General features: G+C 36.3%; 1 protein-coding gene across 6 annotated transcripts in view; it reads right to left on the reverse strand.

Moving 5' to 3' along the window:
• SERPINI1 (serpin family I member 1) overlaps window positions 1-19,486 on the reverse strand; it is a 74,608-nt gene that overhangs the window by 20,490 nt on the left and 34,632 nt on the right. For all 6 annotated transcript variants that reach the window (XM_072752307.1, XM_026007712.2, XM_072752305.1 and 3 more), the window contains 5 exons: window positions 11,122-11,388; window positions 9,769-9,999; window positions 7,709-7,903; window positions 6,211-6,415; window positions 298-395 (listed from right to left, as the gene is read on the reverse strand). In XM_072752307.1, coding sequence (XP_072608408.1) covers window positions 298-395; window positions 6,211-6,415; window positions 7,709-7,903; window positions 9,769-9,999; window positions 11,122-11,388 — 996 coding nt within the window. The remainder of the gene's footprint in view (window positions 1-297; window positions 396-6,210; window positions 6,416-7,708; window positions 7,904-9,768; window positions 10,000-11,121; window positions 11,389-19,486) is intronic.

Raw genomic sequence — 19,486 nt, forward strand, 5'->3', positions numbered from 1 at the left:
TGGTAATTGTGCCTGGTTGTAAGTAGCCCATTGGTCAGGGCCCATGGATACTTTGAGGTGGGCAACCTGGTGGGCCTGTCTGTATTCAGCCAGAGGGTCACCTGGGGACCCTTTTGCCTTGATCAAGTTTCTATTGCTCAAGACTGTTGCCTACAAGTGGTCTCTACGTCCCCACCCCGACCCCGCCTGCTACGAACAATTTTCACCTTAAATCTTTAAGGTGATTGAGAACATCATCATTTTCCAAATCTTTTATGAAATAATAATTTTTTAAAAAAATTAGTGTTTATTTCCTACCAGACAAAGCTGTCAAATTTGCATTTTTGATGAAAACTTCAGATATTCCAAGAGCCTTCAAAACTTCTTTTAAATCAATTTCCTGCTCCACTGTGAACCTAGAAAACACATAGGGGGAAAAGCATTTAGTTACAGGATTTTTAAAGTATTTAGTTACAGCATCCTGTTACCTGGGACAAGAATAAAAACGTTGGATATGTTTAATGGTAAATTATGCTAAAACTGGCTTTTGACTTCAAGTAGAATTTGATTGTGCTTATAAAAAGAGGAGAGAGCAAAAAGAATAACGTATCAGAATAATATTAAATGATTAAGTAGGAAAACTATTTGATGTGGACACGAAAGTGTAATATATATGGTGGAATAGTGTTTTTGAGCTCGAGCGTAAAACTTACGTTCTTTCAAAATTGTGTGACCCAGTAACATATTTGACTATTTTTCTTTAAAGCTGGCAATGGCTAATCAAATATTTACATAACTAAGGCATGTCATTCTTTTCTGAGTGTCCTGCTCAATTCCCTGTGGAATGGGAGAGAGCTATTGTTGTATAATGGATACATCTTCCATTTCAACTCCATAGACTCAGAGAAAGAAAACATAAAATCTGTCATGTTAAAAATATATATCTTCGTGAATATGTTAACCTCCAGGACCTAAGCCTGTTTTCCTGGTAGCATCACAGAAACCATGTTAATCAACAAAAGTGAATTAAATATTACATCTTAAAACCTGTACACTTTTACAATTATATTAGAGATTCCTTTATAAGCAAAAGAATAACAAATTTTTTATTTTTTGTTCTAATGGGCTTTATGAATTATACATAAATGTGCATCACATTTACAAGAAATAAAACATTACTTAAAACTGAAATGAAAGTAAGTGGTCATGAACAGAATATTAATTTTAAAAAATAGTTTCCACAGAAACCCTGATTGGTCCTAATATAGAGTCTCTCCCAAACCAATGGATCGTACCCATGTTTCTAGTGAAAAATATGAAGTAAACACTGCTGCATTGACACACAAGTGTGGTTTTTTTTAAATGCAAAGGTTATTACTTTTTTTTATAAAAAGTAAAAACCAGTAGAAGTAAATGTTTCTTTTTTTCTAAGATTTTGCTCTTTGATCAATAAAGATCATAAATGTAAGTTTTTAGACAATGGGCTGTATCCTTAGAAAAGTTATACCTGTAAGAGTCACTAAACATTATGTCAGCATCATTTCTGATGCCTAGTTTTAGTAAGAATGACAAGGGAATGGTTGCTATAAATAAGACTCAGACATCAAGAGGAATCACCAGGGGAAAGTAGTTTTACCAGGTTCATGTTTATGGGGAAAATAGGACAAATAGAGAAATAAATATATAGCAAACATATTAAACCAAGTACTGAATTTTATCTGTATCCTACACTTTACCTTGAATTTAGCATTTTTTCTTTTGTTTCCTGCAAAAAGCAGATGTTGTTTGTGAAAGTAGAAAACGGGGATGAGTATGGAATGCTTTAAAGAATACATTCAATGGCTTGATTAAGGTGTTTTGTGTGTGCGCGCTTTACGTTTGCTATTGATTGATTGATGATTGATCACTTATATGGAGATTACTATATACCAAAAACTATTCAAGGACTTTAACAGATTAATTTAAATATTGCTAAAACCCTTGGAGGTAGGTGTTATTGTTATTATTATTATCCTCAGTTAATAGAAGAAACTAAGGAGAAGAAAGATGAGACAATTTGACCAAGGTCATACGGCTAATAAATGGCAGAGCAGGGGCAGGGATCAAGGTTGTGTTCTGTATGTCCTGATCCACCTAAAATAGGAAAATGAAGGAAGAGATCAGGAGAGGATTCTTTGTGCTTCTTAAGAGCAACCTGGTTTGTTTCTCATTTCTGAGGCTTGCTGTGTCAGGTGAGCATTGTAATTTAGCTAGATTGAATTTGGGCAAGTTCCTTAATTTATGAGCTTTGGTTCTGGCGTGTAGGAAATGACATTAATAATACCTGCCTCATAGTGTTGTTCCAGGAATTGAATATGGTTTATAAAAGTCTTAAAAAAAAAAGATTTTGTTTTTAAGTATCTCTGTACCCAGTGTGGGGCTCAAACTTAAAGCCCTGAGATCAAGAGTTGCATGCTCTACTGACTGAGCCAGCCAGGTGTCCCAAAGGTTTTTAGCAGTCTTAGGATGGTGCCAGTATATAGGATGCATGTAATAAAGGGCAGATTGTGTTAATTGCACTCATGATATTGCAGTTCTGTATAACATTCACATTACTATAGATGTTAAGGTATTACATCTTTGCATTTTAGTAATGGTGGAATGATTTGATTAAATATCTATTTAATTCCTGCTGCTTTAGCTGTAAATTAGTCTAATCTAGTGTCTTTTTTATTTTAATATCTGTAGTATCCGACATAGGACAATACACATAGGTAGAAGTGAAAAAAACCGAGGTGACCATGAGAGTGTTTGTTTAAAGTTGAAGACAAGATGTGAACAATTTCCACTTATCCATTTCTTGTCAAACTGTTGAAAAATAGCTATAATCTATTTACTACCTCTTTCTTAAGATAGACTCATATTCACATAAAGTAGCATTATCCTCTCCCATACACTGAGGGCTCACTATGTCCCAGACACTGCACAATCCTTTTACAAATGGTATCTCATTTAATCATCCCTCTCAGGGATGATAAATCTCACAGAACCCTATGAGGTTATGTATTGTTATCTCTATTCTACAGAAGAACAAACTGACGTTCAGACAAGCTAAGCAACTTGGCCTAATCACACAGCTAGTAGGTAGTAGAATGAGGATATGAGCTAATAAGGTCTGTCTGACTGCAAAATCCTCTTCCACTAATAACTATAATTCTAACAATGGCTATTTAAAAACTATCAAATACTACAGGTAGATTTTACATTTCATCCACTGAATTTATTTATTTATATTTAAAGATTTTATTTACTTATGGAAGAGAGAGAGAGACAGAGACAGAGACAGAGACAGACATAGGCAGAGGGAGAAGCAGGAAGCCCAATGCAGGACTCCATCCCGAGACCCTGGGGATCACGCCCTGAGCCAAAAGTAGTTGCTCGACCACTGAGCCACCCAGGTGTCCCCACTGAATTTAAAAATAAAAAGCTACAACACTACTTTTTTAAACCCAATGACATGGCTATTCTAATAATGTCATCATGCATTTGCAACTTTGGAAAGAGAAACACTGGAGACAGATTTGTAGAGCAAATGTTGGAAAAGAATACATACCTATTACATGTAAGGAGATTTGTAAAACTTAGAAGCAATTAAGAAACTAATCAAGAAACTGTGTAGACAAACCTAATCAAAAGCACTCGTGTTAAAGAACAAAATCAGATGGCTGCTTGTATTAGCTTTCTTTTATAAACAAGAAACTAAAGTACCTGGTTTCTAAGACAGTCATTTCAAAATAACAGGATGGTCTCTGGTTACAAAACACAAAACCACTCTATATCCATTGATTTCTAGCACTCTGGTCACAAACGACAAATCTGAGACTACAAAAGTCAGAGTGGAAAGATACAATAGCCAGGTACCTTTGCATTGCAAGGATTAAGATATTTGACTTTCATTCTAGAACAACCTTCTTGCACCTTATACAATGAAGAAGGTAATGTTCTTCAGAACAAGGTTTTTAAACAATCTTACTGGAAGAGAAGTATATATAAAGCTACCCCTAGATTACTGCAAGGTGAGTACTGGGACTTAAAATGTACACTGAAAATAAATAAGAATAGTGATAATAAATAATAATTATATGATGATTACTCTGTGCTAGGCATTTTTCTAAAGTGCTTTTTAGATATTTTACATATATTTTTATCTATATTAGCCGAACTATTTTTGCTACCATGAATAAATTCGGAGAATATCTGGTAATCTCATTTAAATCTTAGAAATGTATGACTGTGCATAAACCTTTTGATATTTCACTGGATTTGATGATATCACATAGGAATAGCAATTTTACCCTTTCCTAAATAGAATTTTGTATTCTGGATAAAAATACAATTTCAATTCAGCATCTGATTGCTGTGGGACTTATTATTCAGGGAGGTAAATTATAAAAATACAAAGGTATCCCTTTGCCCCTCTCAAGATGCCCTATACCTTTTAAGAAAGGCATTTATGGATCATCTGGGTGGCTCAGTGGTTGAGCATCTGCCTTTGGCTCAGATTGTGATCCCGGGGTCTTGGGATTGAGTCCCACATTGGGCTCCCCACATGGAGCCTGCTTCTCCCTCTGCCTATGTCTCTGTCTCTCTCTCTGTGTCTCTAATGAATAAATAAATAAATAAATAAATAAATAAATAAATAAATAAATAAATAAAATCTTTAAAAAGAAAGAAAAGGCATTTAAAACCTACATGCATAAAATCTAATATAAACAAAAATACCTGTCAAGTAGGACAAGAATGTGGTCAAATTCTAAAAATGCAAAGTTGCCTTATCAGAGTAATGTCTCTATGTGAATAAAACTATACAAACATCTTAAGACAGATACTTCAGTAAACCTAGGATATGGCTATTAAAAAATGTTTACCTTTGCTAAATTGAGGTCACAAGAATCATTACCCTCAATGAACATTTAATGGATCCTAATGCTGTAAAATGGGAGGGGTGGATCGTTTCCTATTGATTATTACCCATACATAAGTGTTTGAAAACAGTCAATTTCTTAAAAAGGGAAACCAGATTCATGTTATCTATTTAGTCTTTCTTTCTATGCATTAACCATGCAGAAGAGAGTTCATAGAACTTCTGGAGAAATGGATACATCGTAATTAACTGTGCCTAGTTTAGTATGAGGCATTAATATGAGCCAGCAAGCAAGCTAAACTATTTCATAATTGAAGAGTATCTCTTAGAAAATGAAAATTTAATTTTCTTCTGCTGCCACGTTCAATTTCTCTGTGGACAGGACCTGGAGGCCACATTTTCTAGTGAATATGGTTGAGTTAGAATATATGATACTTATTAAGCATTCACTTAGAATTCTGTTAAAATACTCCTAAATAACTTTGCATCCTCACAGAGTTGAAGCATTTGGACATGCTGCACTTAATTCATGGAATTTAATAAGGGAAGCATTAACACTGCACCGAATTCCTCATATTACCAGAAAGAACTCCTTTAAAAATATACAGAAAAGCACACAATATCAATATCAGCCAAAGAAACATGAGAAGAGCATTTTAGGCCAATGCAAAAATATACATAGACACCCAGAGGCAGGCAAAAAGCATGCTATCTGTAGCATAAGAGTAAGCACATGGATAGTACATGCTAGAAAGTGTTTGTTGTGATGAGTAGCCAGAGGTGGGCTTGAGATGAACATGGAGGCCCCACATAGATTTTATTATTTAAGCCACAGGGAGAATTTTAAGCTTTTTCCTGCTTATTTATGGTTGCATCTTGGCACCCAGCACAGTAACTTACTTGCACTTCTTCCAACAATGTCAGGGATTATTTTCTCTCCAGCTATAATCAACTTTAAATATTAATGAAATACACAAGACTGCCAATGTAAATGATATTCAGAGATGATCTATTGAGAAATCTTCTAAAATGAAGCTAAGAATATTGACTAGGATCTGAAACTAGGTCTTGGTAAATAGTACCGAGTGAATCAATAAGTGAACTTGTGTCTCTGGGCAGATCCTCGTGAGTACAAACGGATACTTTTTAAAAAGGAGAAGGAAGAGAAGGAGAGGAGAGGAAGGGGAGGAAAGAGGGAGAGGAGTGGGAGGAAGAGAGTAGCTAAGACTTAAAATTCAAAGGCAGTGGCAAGAGTTTTTCTGAGTCAGAACCTACATTGAAATCTCTCCCTCCATGCTGTCGGAGGGAGTCACACAGGAACCTCTTACCTGGGCAGGTACACTTCCACTTTTTGTTTCTTCACAGAGTTTGCCCATTCTTCAATCAGCTGTGCTTTGACCAACGGCTCCAGAGTCGCCAGTGGAACTTCCTGTCTGGACAACACCAGCATCATACTTATTTCATCTCCCTCATAGGGTATTTCTAGAACTTGGTAGATACCACCAGCTTCATTGGAGCCATCACTAAATTCTCCTAAAATACAAAGAAAGTTGATAAAAGGCCCATATCAGAGCTCAAATAAAAGGTTTAGGTTGTTACAACTTTCTTCCAAAAGAGTGTATAGTGTATAAGAAATTCAGGCATCTGGGAAAAGGGGAGTTGTTGTTGTTGTTGTTGTTGTTGTGTTGTTTTAAATAGGCCCTGAAATCGTTGGTCCTAAAAAATGTATTTTTCTTTTAGAATTTCTTTTAGAATCCCCAGAATCATATCACATTTGTCATAATATGTTCCCTAGACTTAGTTTTTATTTTTAAATGAAGATACTTCAAATGAATATATATTTAAAGAATATCTTTAGAAACAATGATAAGTCCTGGTTAGAAAAATAAAGCCCTGCATCCAAGTTAGATGTAGTTCACATTTGCTAATACCCACCTGATCTCTAAGAAGGGAAAAAGTGACCACATAATACCTGGGACTTTATTATTACCATAGCTAAAAGTTTTGAGGCAGAGGTAGCATAGTCAAAACAAAATCTATTATATTCTACAAGAGTTTTCTAGTGTATTTGTGGTGTTTAAGTTCTCCAAATTAGGTAATGAGGTTAGTTGGGTAATGAGCTTTGTATTCTAATGACTTAGCTAAATTCACCAGGATTCCATAAAAAAATAAGGAAGTCTTTAAAATAAATGGTCCTGTTGCTACCTTAGATTTCCCCCATTTTCAAAAAAAAAAAAAAAAAGTAATGCTTTTGTTATGAGTATTTTCCTATAACTGATCTAGGTCCTTTAGAGCATTAAACATTTTGGTTCTCAAATATAGTGTGTAAGAATACAGTTCAATGTAGTGTGGAAGAAGGATTAATACCCTCGGCTTCTGGAAAGTCCAATGAAATATCTTTGAAAAGATATTTTCAAAGATGTTTCAGACACACACAGCCTGAAAGCAAATTTTTAAGGAAATGCTTGTAATTCAAAGAGTGGTAAGGAATCCAAAGCAAGAGCAAGGGGGGACATAGGGGTCACTGACAACCACCCCAAAGTCAATGGTTTTTTGGAATAGCTCAAAATGTTCTTATACAAGGTCAGGTGTTCACATGTGAATAAAGCCATTCTGCAGGTGTAATCAACTTTATAAATTAAATAATTATATTGGAAAACTGTCAATGCATATAATATTCATTCGGGATCTAATTAGAGGACTTTGAAAATGGAGCCAAGGAAATTGAACTGTAGCCCAAACAAGATTGACAAGATACTTGAGTAATAAATATTTCATGTTCTTTCTTAAAAATGTGTTAATATACTACAAGAAGGGAGGCCTTACCATAATAAAATTCCCCTTGTTGATACATCATTGGAATTTGGACTTCACTTTCATCATCTTTAGTGAAGGAAAAGGTTCTAGTATTTTCAGGTCTAAACTGTGACTTCCAGTTCCCTTTGAAATAGACAGCATTGATGAGGGCCAGGTGAGTGCCAGCATCAAAATCTCTTGGGGATACCAAATCTTTCAACAGATCTATTCAGGGAAAAAAATGAATAGATGAAAATTCATATTAAATTTGAAGGTGAAAGGGGACCAAAAGATTATCAAACTACCATGTAATAGAGTAATCCAGAAAAACTGTATACCATGACCAAATTTACAATAAAAATTAAAAGTATCTTGCTTTCAAAGGAAAAATGTTACACACACACACACACACACACCATACATGATTAAAACGTCATCAAATTCAAAAATTTCCCATAAATTGGATATCTTATTTCATTTGAAATATTCCTTTACAAATCTATGTATAAAGGTACTGGGTCTTTGTTGACAGCTAAAAATGTTTAAATAGTTTGGAAAAAGACAGCTTTTAATAATTCAATCTATTCCAAGTGGATTATTATTCTTGACCTAATCTTTGAATGTTAAAATACAAACATAAGTTTCTTTAGCCTACATTTTAATGTCATAGTTGAAAAGGTAGGACCAAAATTTATATTTTCTCATTTTATTAATCAATTAATCATAGCATTTTTTTAGGTGCTTACAAATTTGCCCCAGAATTTGGGGGAATATAGGACATAGGGCATGTGTCAGGGCTTTTGGTTGTTGTTCCAAAATAACATACATTAGATTGACATTATTTGGGGAGTTTTGACAATATGAATTAATTTTAGCAGACATTTTTTTTAATCTGCTTTCAATTTGGACTCATTTAAAAAAAATCTTATTTCAGTATTTTGATGGTAAATTTAGAAAATAAAATGGTAAGGTATGGGGATGCCTGGTGGCTAATTGGTTGAGCATCTGCCTTCAGATTAGGGCATAGTCCTGGGGCTCCCCGATGGAATCCTGCATCGGGCATCCTGCATGGAGCCTGCTTCTCCCTCTGCCAGTATCTCTGCCTCTCTCTCTGTCTCTCATGAATAAATAAATAAAATCTTTTAAAAAATGGTAAGATATGAAGCACTTGGAAAGCTTAAATACATTATTAAGGTATAGATTAGAAACATTTATTATTTTTTAAAGATTTTATTAAAAAAATTTTATGCTCAATGTAGGGCTCAAACTCACAACCTCAAGATCAAGTATCACAAGTTGTCTCCACCAGCCAAGGTAGCCAGTTGCCCCAAGATTAGAAATAAATTTTATTTATTTTTATTTTTTTATTTTTATTTACTTATGATAGTCACAGAGAGAGGGAGAGAGAGAGGCAGAGACACAGGCAGAGGGAGAAGCATGCTCCATGCACTGGGAGCCTGATGTGGGATTCGATCCCGGGTCTCCAGGATCGCGCCCTGGGCCAAAGGCAGGCGCTAAACCACTGCGCCACCCAGGGATCCCAGAAATAAATTTTAAAATAAATGTATCTCTTTCTAAATCTCCACCTACTGGGGCTTAAAATGGGGTGCTCTCTTTTAAAGAAATCCTGTAGAAATTTTTTGATTGCCAATCAAGTTCTGTCATTTAAAAGCCCAACTCTGATTTTTAACTCTTTCTTATATTCTATTTTAAGTATATTTTTAAGAGCCCCACCAACTGCCATTCTAACTGGTGTTTAGCTTATTAAATAAGTCAACTCAAGCAAAATTCCATACAGTAGTTAAGATTACCATGCAGAGGAAAACCATGATTGGAGTGACAGATTTCAGACTGGTTTATCACAGTGCCAAAATTCTTCACATGTCAAAAGATTTAAGCTCTTTCATGAATGTTTATTCATATGCAATGCCTCTAAAAAGACTGTAGTCTATACAAAGTAATTATTAGATACTCAACTAAATGCTATCTAACATTCAAAAATTCAAATGAAGTGAAGGGACAAATAATTTCAGAAGTAGAAGAGAGTTAAAACTAAGCTACCAAAGAGAGAGAGGAACCAAATGACATACTATTTGTGTTATTCTCCACCCACTTATTGATAAGGTTGGCCACGGCTATATTTTGACTGAAGTCCACATGATTCACTTCTGCTTTAAAGTACTTTTTCAGCATTTGCAAAAATTCCTCATTGACATGAAATCCATTTTGCACAAAGAGAGAATTGGCAATTTTCATCACATACTGGCTCTCTTTAGCAGTTACCATGTTAGAAAAATCCTTCAAGAAGGAAAATTCATCACCTGCAAAATGACAAACAAGTTTATTAGTGTTACAAATACAGTGAACGATCACGGGGAATGGAGAAGCAAGATTGATAGACAGGAGCCCAAGGGAAGAGCACTAGTTTATGCCCCACATCGACACGATTGAAAGGTTCCAACATTTGTGCTTTTTCTAGATTTTCAAATTAACTTTTAGTATTCTAAACTGGCATTATTTTTCTTTTTCTTTTTTTTTTTTTGAATATTATTTTTCTTTTTAATTGATGTCTTGGTAGAATCTATAGTAATTTTTTAGTTGTCTCCCAAGTACTTAGATTATTGTCATTAAACTGGTGTTAATTTTATAATTAATAGGAATAAGAATTAAGCTTAATTACCTAATTTAAAAATCAAAATATTCCTTGAAATTTTACTTTCACTGGACTTTTTTGCTTTAAAACTAAAGAAATCCATTAGTAATCATTGAATTCTTAACTTTTTAATGAATTGATTCTCATGTATATTAAAAACATTAGAATAGAAATCATACATCATATCAAAATGATTACAAAACACCTTCTGGCTAAAACTTTCCCCAATACATAAATTTTCATAATAATAAAATATTTCAAAAAATTATTGCATCCTAATCGGAAACTAATGTTACGCCATATGTTAACTAATTGAATTTAAATAAAATAAGTACAAAAAAAAAGGAAAAATTCTTGGATGCTATTTAAAAAATAAAGATACAGTTGGTTTTAAGCAAAAACTTTTGATTATTCTTAGAGAATCTTGTTGCTTCTCTTCATAGCAGTTATCACAGTTGTAAGTTTTCATTTATTTATGTGATAATTGATTAATACATGCCTCTCCCTCTAGACTGGAAACTCAGTAAGAACCATGTTTGCTTTTATTCATCACAGTGAGGTTTATTTAAATAATTATAATAATAAAATCTTCAATTTCCTTAGATTAACTCAGCTAAGGATGGAGCTAGGAATAAATACCTTTCCTGGGTTTCCTAATAGTTCTCCTAACTATACCGTCTCAATGAGCTCACTTTCTCACACTGTGTGAATAATGCTACCTATGGCAGAAGACAACAGAACTGAGTTGAAAGTCAAACCACCCTGACAAATTAAACCTAAGCCCTCTCACCATTTTTCAGGCTGTCATATCCCATTGAATGACGAATTTCCTTCAAGGTAGACCCTTGGGCCCCAAGTTCCATCATTCCCATAGCGAAGGTAACACTCAATGGAGAGAAAAGAATATTTTCATCTTCCCCAGTGGCTCGAAGATGGTGATACATATTCACCGACAACTCAGCAATGGTTTCATCAGGGAAAGTGGCCGCTAAAGCCAGACTTTGCAAAACCAGCAAAGAGAAGAGTCCGAGGAAAGCCATGATGGGAGTGCTTAAGCCTGGAAAAGAATAATTTCCATATTAATTATTAATTACCTCTGAGAATGGAGTGAAAGGCAAAAAAAAAAAAAAAAAAGAAGAAAGAAAAAGAATTATTTCTTGACAAAGTTGTAAAGTAAACCAGGTTTTTAAGCAATATACAGTGTTAAAATCTCCTAACAGAAGCCTCGTTTAAGGATATGTTGTTGGAAGATACTATTTTTTAAAAGGCAATTAACAGTCAAATGAACAAATAACATTGCTAAATTCTGAGGATATTTCCAGGAACAAAGTAGCCCTGGTCCTTACCTTCATGGGGTTAAACGTTCCAATAAATACGTATATAATGGATAATTACAGACCATGTTTGGTGAGGCTAATTTATCCATTTTTCATATCTTCACCATATATGTTCTGGTCAAGATTTTGCAACAGTTTACTTTATCTTACACTAACCTAGATAGGTCCAGGAAAGCTACAACAGACACCAAAAGGTATTTTGGGTTTAAGATGAACTCATGAAGTCAGGCTTTTGAAAATGGTCACTTTACCCATTTACTATAATTTATAAAACTAATGCACAGTGCGACTGGGTCGCCAACAGGCATGAAAAGATCACTCACACCTGCTGCACGGCCCAGTTTATTCAGCCCCGGCTGCAGAACCCACAGGAAATGGTAACCCAGAGAAAAAGCTTCAGCTCATCCTCATGCGATTTTCCCTTCCAGGGTGGCTCCCTGTGAGGCAGCTGCTCCCACCAGGGATCCTGGATCCTAGATACCAGGGACCTATCTAGGTTAGTGTAAGATAGAGAAGGCGGGGGGAGCCTTCTACAGTACTGTCCTTTTAGACTCAGGCTGATATCACCATTTCAGTTCACACCAACTAATTGATGCATTTATTATTTATCTATCTATCTATGTATTTATTTATTTATTTATTTATTTATTGATGCTTCTATTTAAATGAGTATTTCTAGGGATGCCTGGGTGGCTCAGCAGTTGAGCATCTGCCTTTGGCCCAGGGCGTGATCCTGTAGTCCCATGATTGAGTCCCACATCAGGCTCCCTGCATACAGCCTGCCTCTTCCTCTGCCTATGTCTCTGCCTCTCTCTGTGTCTCTCATAAATAAATGAATAATGGGAGCCCTGGGTGGCGCAGCAGTTTAGCGCCTGCCTTTGGCCCAGGCCGCGATCCTGGAGACCCGGGATCGAATCCCATGTCGGGCTCCCGGTGCATGGAGCCTGCTTCTCCCTCTGCCTGTGTCTCTGCCCCTCTTTCTCTCTCTGTGTGTGACTATCATAAATAAATAAAAATTTTAAAAAAAATGAATAAATGAATAAAATCTTAATAAAGGTTTTTTTTTTAAAAATAAATGAGTATTTCTAAAAAAAATTTAAAAATAAAAAATAAACAAGTACTTCTAAATATCAGATTTATCTGGTTCTTGAGCCATTTTCTCTTTGGAAGGGAAAGTGAGAGTGCCCAGACATCCCTGGATAACATTTCTCTTCCTCTTGGCACACCAGTGTTCCCAAAGCTCTGTCTCCCCACAAAGGGCAAGCACTGACCAGCAGGCAACTGGGACAGAGCAGCCTCTTTCCTTGGATTCTGCCACTTTGTCACTGCAGGCATCTGAAAGCTGAACTGCCTCTGCAAACAATCAAGTAGCTTACTTGTTCATGATCTTAAAAAAAAAATATATATATATATGTATTTTATATAATATATAAAATATATATCATTTATATATACATATATATGTATACGTATGTATATGTGTATGTACGTATGTATGTAACATACAAACAACATGCAAAGTGATACTGAGCAAACACATATGGAAAATTGTGTTTCAATTAACTTTACTCAGTTAACAGAGCGCATACACAGTTTACTTTAAGAGTAAGATGTTTCTGGCAGGCGTTTGAGTCCAAATATTCTCCTCCCTCCTGTAGTGTTTTTAACTCCAGCTTCCGAGAACTGCCTTGTTAGTTTGTAGGTCCTTCGCATTTTAGGGTTCAGTTTAAGGACTCAGTTGTTTTGTTTTTGTTTTTGTTTTTGTTTTGTCAGAGGAACTCCAAGCATTGCTGCCATCTCTCTGCTTTTGCATTAAGGTTTTAGATCATTCTCCTTTGTCTAGGAAGGTGAGGCTCTGCCTGTATGTAAATACAAACTCTCACTCCCCACGCTGTGGGAGACAAGGCTGGCTGCCTGTGGAAGGTCAAGGGCACTGCTGCAGAGCAGCAGCTGTGGTGCATGCAGTGCTGGGACTGGAGCCCTGGGGCAGAGAACCCAGCTGCCCTGCTAGCTAGCCTAGGGACTTGGGTCATCAGTGGGAGCCTGTCATGGCATTCTCTCCAGCTTCTATACTCCAGGGGACTCCACCAGAGGATGGGGGTACATTAGGGGAACTTTCTCAATCTCTAGATTTGGTTGGGAATTTAGCAGGTACCCTTCTAAGTTGAAAGACACCTTAAAATATATCCAGTATTCAATACTAAGGATGTAATACTGGTTAGTAGAACTCGGAAATCCAAGTCAGACTCAGAGGCCTATGCTCTTAATCATGACACTGTACTGCTGTCTGACATATCCTGCAAGCCTCAAAGCTGGGCCTCATTACTTTCATTTAATGTTGCCTTGTGTAAGACCAAGAAATTGAAGTCACTGTACGGTCGTGGTGTCTGTCATTCAGTAACATAGCTATTTGGAAACCCTTGCATTTAACATGAGTATCGAGTTTGAGGTTAATAAAAAGATTTCATTGATATAAAACAAAAACCACAGGATGCCTGAGTGGCTCAGTGGTTGAGCATCTGCGTTTGACTCAGGTCGTGATCCCGGGGTCCTGGGATCGAGTCCCACATCAGGCTCCCTGCGTGGAGCCTGTTCTCCCTCTGCATGTGTCTCTGCCTCTCTGTGTGTCTCTCATGAAAAAATAAATAAAATCTTAAACCCCAAAAAACAAAAGCCAGCCTGTTGCCAACCAACAAGCAGTCCAGTAAAACAAGGCCAAGTTTATTATATTTGTCCGTATTTTTATTTACAAATGAATGTACCATGAGATAAATTGGCGAACATATGACGTATGACCCCTGGCAAATCACATGTGTTCTCTCAGTCTTAGTCTCCTCGTTCATAAAATAAAGATGCCCATCCCTACTCCACACACTCAATGAAGAAATACATGATAGAGTATATATTCGAAGCACTCATTTTAAGCTAGAAGTTATATTAACAAGAAACCATTACCATTAGAGAATGTATTTCCTAGATTTGTATATTTGCTGAGTCAAGAAGAGGCTACAGAGCCAAAATGAGTATTTTATCATTCCCGTTGGCTCATCTACTGTGGCACTGTTAGCCATCCATGCAGCCAAAAGTGAAAGAGGTACCATGAAGGTACCAAAATGTATAAGCACAAGGAACTCACATCATTGTATAAGAACATTTAATCTATTACAGTGGTTCTTATCTTTTTAAGAAAAGAGATTGTTTTAAGAATCAGGAGATGGGGAAATAATCTCTTGAGAAAATGCATGCATGTGGATAAGAGAACATGACTTTCACTGGCCAGGATATTTATTGGCCTCCATTTAGGAACCTATAGTCTATAGTAGATGGTCCAGATGCAGAAAGAAGCAGTGTTTGGTGGACCTACAGCTCTGATGTGTTTCCTTAGTGGGGGAAAGAGATGTCAAAACCACTAATCTATCTGTAGGCTTCTGGCAGACTTCTGGAAAGATCACCCCCACATGTTTGTGAGAGAGGGCTCTTCCCAGGGCAGTGAGCACCAGGCTACTGATTTACATGCTCTGCTAGGAAATTAGAAGTAGTATGGCTATGAATGGTGGGAGCGAGTTATATCAGGAAAGTCTTTAGTAAAGATTTAAAGAACTGTGTTCTGGAAACACACATCTTGTCTATAGTTAAGTGATCTTTCCTTCTTTTAAAGGCAAAATTTCTAGTGTGCCAGAAAAATGACTTCTGCTAGAATGGTCCAGCCTTTCTGATCTTACCTACCCCACCTAGCTCTTCACCTCTGCTGCCTCTGACTACTCCTTCCGAGGATTTTTTCCTGGGGAGGAGGGAAAACTTCCTTCTCTTCTTCTACCTTCTAAGTAGGGAGCATTTTCTATGGATCTATTCCCAGCCCTCTTCTCTTCTATGTAATGTTCCTCTCATGCCGGCTGGTGAACTTCTCTCATAACAAAGATATTTCAACTACCATCCTTGCTCATATTATTCCCCAATAAATTGTTTGTTTTAGCCTTTAACTCTTGCCAGCACTTCAAATTCAAGACAGCTCAAACACAACTCTGTCTTATCAATCAAATCCATTCTTTTTTTTCCCTTTCTTTCTTAGAACATCAAAGTCTGACTCTTCTCCATTATGTTCAATGAGCTGTCAATGCTTATTCCAAATTGTGTTCCTGACACTTCTCCTACCCATTATCTCATGACCATTCCCATGGCCAAAGTGGCAGTTCTTCCTCTTGCATTCTCAAGGACTCCATCAATGGCTTTCATCCATTATCTGAAGCCCAGGTCACTGCTGTCTTTAATCCAATGTACATATAGTTCCTGGATGAATTATTGTGATGTACTATTATGAACAGGTGTTCCTCTATTTACAAAACCTCACAATCTTCCTCCTGTAGAGTAAAGCCTCAAATCTTTAGTCTTACTGTACTATGATCCAACATGTTTCTACCCACTACTCCCCTTCAGGGATCCTGCATTTCAAGCCAGACTCCCTTTTTGCAATACATATTCCAGAATTTCTGTCTCCTGTTGCTGGCTTGTGTAGTGCTCTTTCTGGAACTACTTCAACCAGGTTCCATATGTTCAGATCCTAACTACTCCTCAAGGTTCTGCTCCACTTCCATTTCCTTTACGAATACCCTCCTAGTTCTTCAGTTACAACAGCAATTTCCCCCTCCTCTAAAATGTTGGCACATTTTATCTCTACCTCTCCAACAGCACATTGCTTCCTTCTATTACGGATGGATAATTCTGTGCACGAGGCAGCTCTTTTCCTAGGCTTTTTGAAGACACAGATGGAAGTGCATTCCTCTTTGTATATCTTAAAATAATCAGAATAAGCATTTAATGCATTACACATCATAGGTGCCAAATATTTATTGAATTAATATAGCTCGAGATGTAAAGGCTCACAAATGTTGCATTAGAAGGAACAGCAAGAGTAGTGGCTGCTTCTCAATTCTCAAAGCTAATTTAATCTTAGTCCACAGGTAGTAGCTCATTTCCATTTTTTATTCCCTTTGATAAAGTGTTTCCTTATTGAGTCTGAGACCATCTTTCCAGTCTGACAAAGTGGCACTGTCACCAACGCTGGCATAATGTGATGGTTGGACATGGGATGCATTAACAAACAAGTGCACCACCTTGAAAAATCACAAAAGGTGCTACCCAAATGTTACTGGATTAACATTAGTCTACAAAATGCTATGGCCCCACCATTAATCATAATAATCAACACATTCTAAAATGAATTACTCTCATATGGAGCATTACTTTGTAGATTCATTATTTTCAAGCTACTGAATAAAATGCCTTTACATAAAAACAAGGGGCTGCAGAGCCAGAATAGTAGTAGATTGTGCTGTTGGGCTAAAAAGAGGCAGAAGCAATTGAGCTACGAATAAACTGCCATTAACTCTTGCATCCTTTCCTTCATCTTGCCTGTGGTAGGATAGGTTGTGGGTACCTACCTGTATGTGTGTATTCTGCTTTGAAAAAAACACTTCATTCAAACAGGTCAGGGAATTAAATCTTATAGTTGAGGTGTGAGTGATCACAGAGTGGAAAGCTAGCAAAATAAGGAAGTCTTCAAAAAAAAAAAACGTTCTTAGTAGTTAATCTTATTTATAGAAAGATTGATTATTCATAAATGCAACTTGTTGCTTCTTTTGGATGCTCCAATTATTTGAAATGTAAAAAAATATGGTTTCATATTTGTGAACTGAGAAAAAAAGGAAAGTATTCTTTGCTGAAGAAGATCCTTTCTCCAACAACAACAACAAAAAAAACAGCCATTGAAAATAATTAAGGAAAAAAGTACGTAAAGTGCACTATCTTGAAGCACTCTGGCCTATTAAATCTTGGATTTTTGCATGGAGTTATTTTTTTTAATTGAGGGAATCAGTATAAGGCTGTTAGATTTTTAGTTTATTAAGTAAATACATTGAGATGGGGGCAAAACAGTTTAACAAAAATAATGCACCTTATAACCACATAAAAGAATGAACATTTCGTCATGAAAAGAAGACGGTTCTTCAAAGTGGATATGTTTGAATTCATGGTTTCACTACTTTTCTTTCTCCTCTCTCCCACCCCGCCATAGGTTGGCATTGAGTGTTTGGAAAACACTGCTCTAAGTTTGGTTAGTACTAGTTCACTTGGTGAAATTTGGACAGGTTAATCTCCTGACTTTTGTTCTCTGATTTACTAAGAGAAAGGATTGACCTAGATCAGCAGCAGTGAAGCTGGAAAATTTGTCAAAGAATTTGTCATGTACCAAAAAGGAGTCATGACCTTGTGAAACAATCTGTACTTTAGCAACCTATAATTTAGCAAATTTCCTCAACTGCAACATGTGTAGTGCTCCTTCCCCCACCCCCCCGCCCCCAATTTTTAAGTCTTCTGAAATTAGAGTAAATCCTATGATCAATGTCCAAAGAAACTAGTCAAGCCTCAGAGATGCAAACTGTGCCACTATGGTCATTTCCTGTGTAAGTGTCATAGCCTGGATAAGTGTAAACTTTTGGCTATTTGTTCACCCTTGTTTCTTCAGTTGACTTATTTTCATTGATGCTGCCTCCCACAGTTGAATTTTTGCTAAAACTTGGTTCCTGAATTGTCCTCAATAGCACTATACTCTATGGCAGCACTAAAAATAAAAGGGCCATGGACACAGTGGACAGAGGGGACAATGTAAATTTACTGTAAGTGATGCAAGCATTTATCACTCAAGAAATGAACTGGCTCTCTTGTAAAACAACCAAGTATTTTACAAGGGATCCACAAATATAAGACCCAAGTACATCAACGAATTTGTGCAAGTAGATATATCTCTTGTCCTTGGGATATATACAAAAAAGAACTGTCTGTTGGATGCCAAGCAGCGCAATTAGAGGCAGAAAAATTTGCCAAATCTCTCAATATAAATCACAGTGTTTTCAAAGCCAGGAAGGGTGAATGATCCATGTATGCTTTGTGAAGGACTATTGCTCAGGTGCTAGGCTTCCTGATAACTTTCAAATTAGCTGTATAAATGTGTGGAGGGGTATGGAGGTGAAATAGTCAAATAATCAAATGGAAGTAGAGAGAATACAACAGTAGTCTTTGAAATGCCTTACAATTATATTTTCAATCACAAAAGTACTAAAAGTTTCGCTCAGAAACTGCATTTTGAAAAGTATCATGCCATGTGCCTGATAAATAATGGCCAGAAATGATTCAGAAGGATGAAAAGTAGGCTCAGACTTAAAATCTTATTTATTAAGGGCATAATATGCCAGTTATAAATAAAGATACTCCATTATGCTAGTTTTTAAAAGGAATTGTACATTTTTCTCCTTAAAATGTTCTTTGTCCCCTACCTCAAAAAAGATGCTGCTAAATTGAGGTGTATTTTAAAACCAAGGAACCAGAACTAAGGAGATAAAGGAGTGCTGAACGTTTAATTCTGTAATCACAGAATCTATGAAATTATGATTCCTTCCACATTTCTCTCTCTCTCTCTCTCTTTTTTTTTTTTTTTTGCTTCTCTCTCCAAGCTATCTAGCCCACTGTGATTCTTTCCATAGTCTCTTACATTTTGCAGAAACCCACATCTTTATGTTCTTTTTCCTGTTCTGTTGAATCGAGCAAAAAGGAAAGCTATCAGGTATCTCTCAACCAAGGAGTAAATGGCCAGGTAAATCAAAAGGAGAGAACTCTGGAGAAAGTAAGCTGCAGATATGTAGCTTACTAGAAAAAAAAAAAAACATAAAAGACTTGAAAATGGACCAAGATGATTACTGGATGTCTTCAATGAGAAATTGTGAATTATCTAGGACATACCCTTCCAGGATATCTGACTATGAGTTT

Source organism: Vulpes vulpes, chromosome 3 (assembly GCF_048418805.1).
Source record: "Vulpes vulpes isolate BD-2025 chromosome 3, VulVul3, whole genome shotgun sequence".
Taxonomy (NCBI): Eukaryota; Metazoa; Chordata; class Mammalia; order Carnivora; family Canidae; genus Vulpes; species Vulpes vulpes.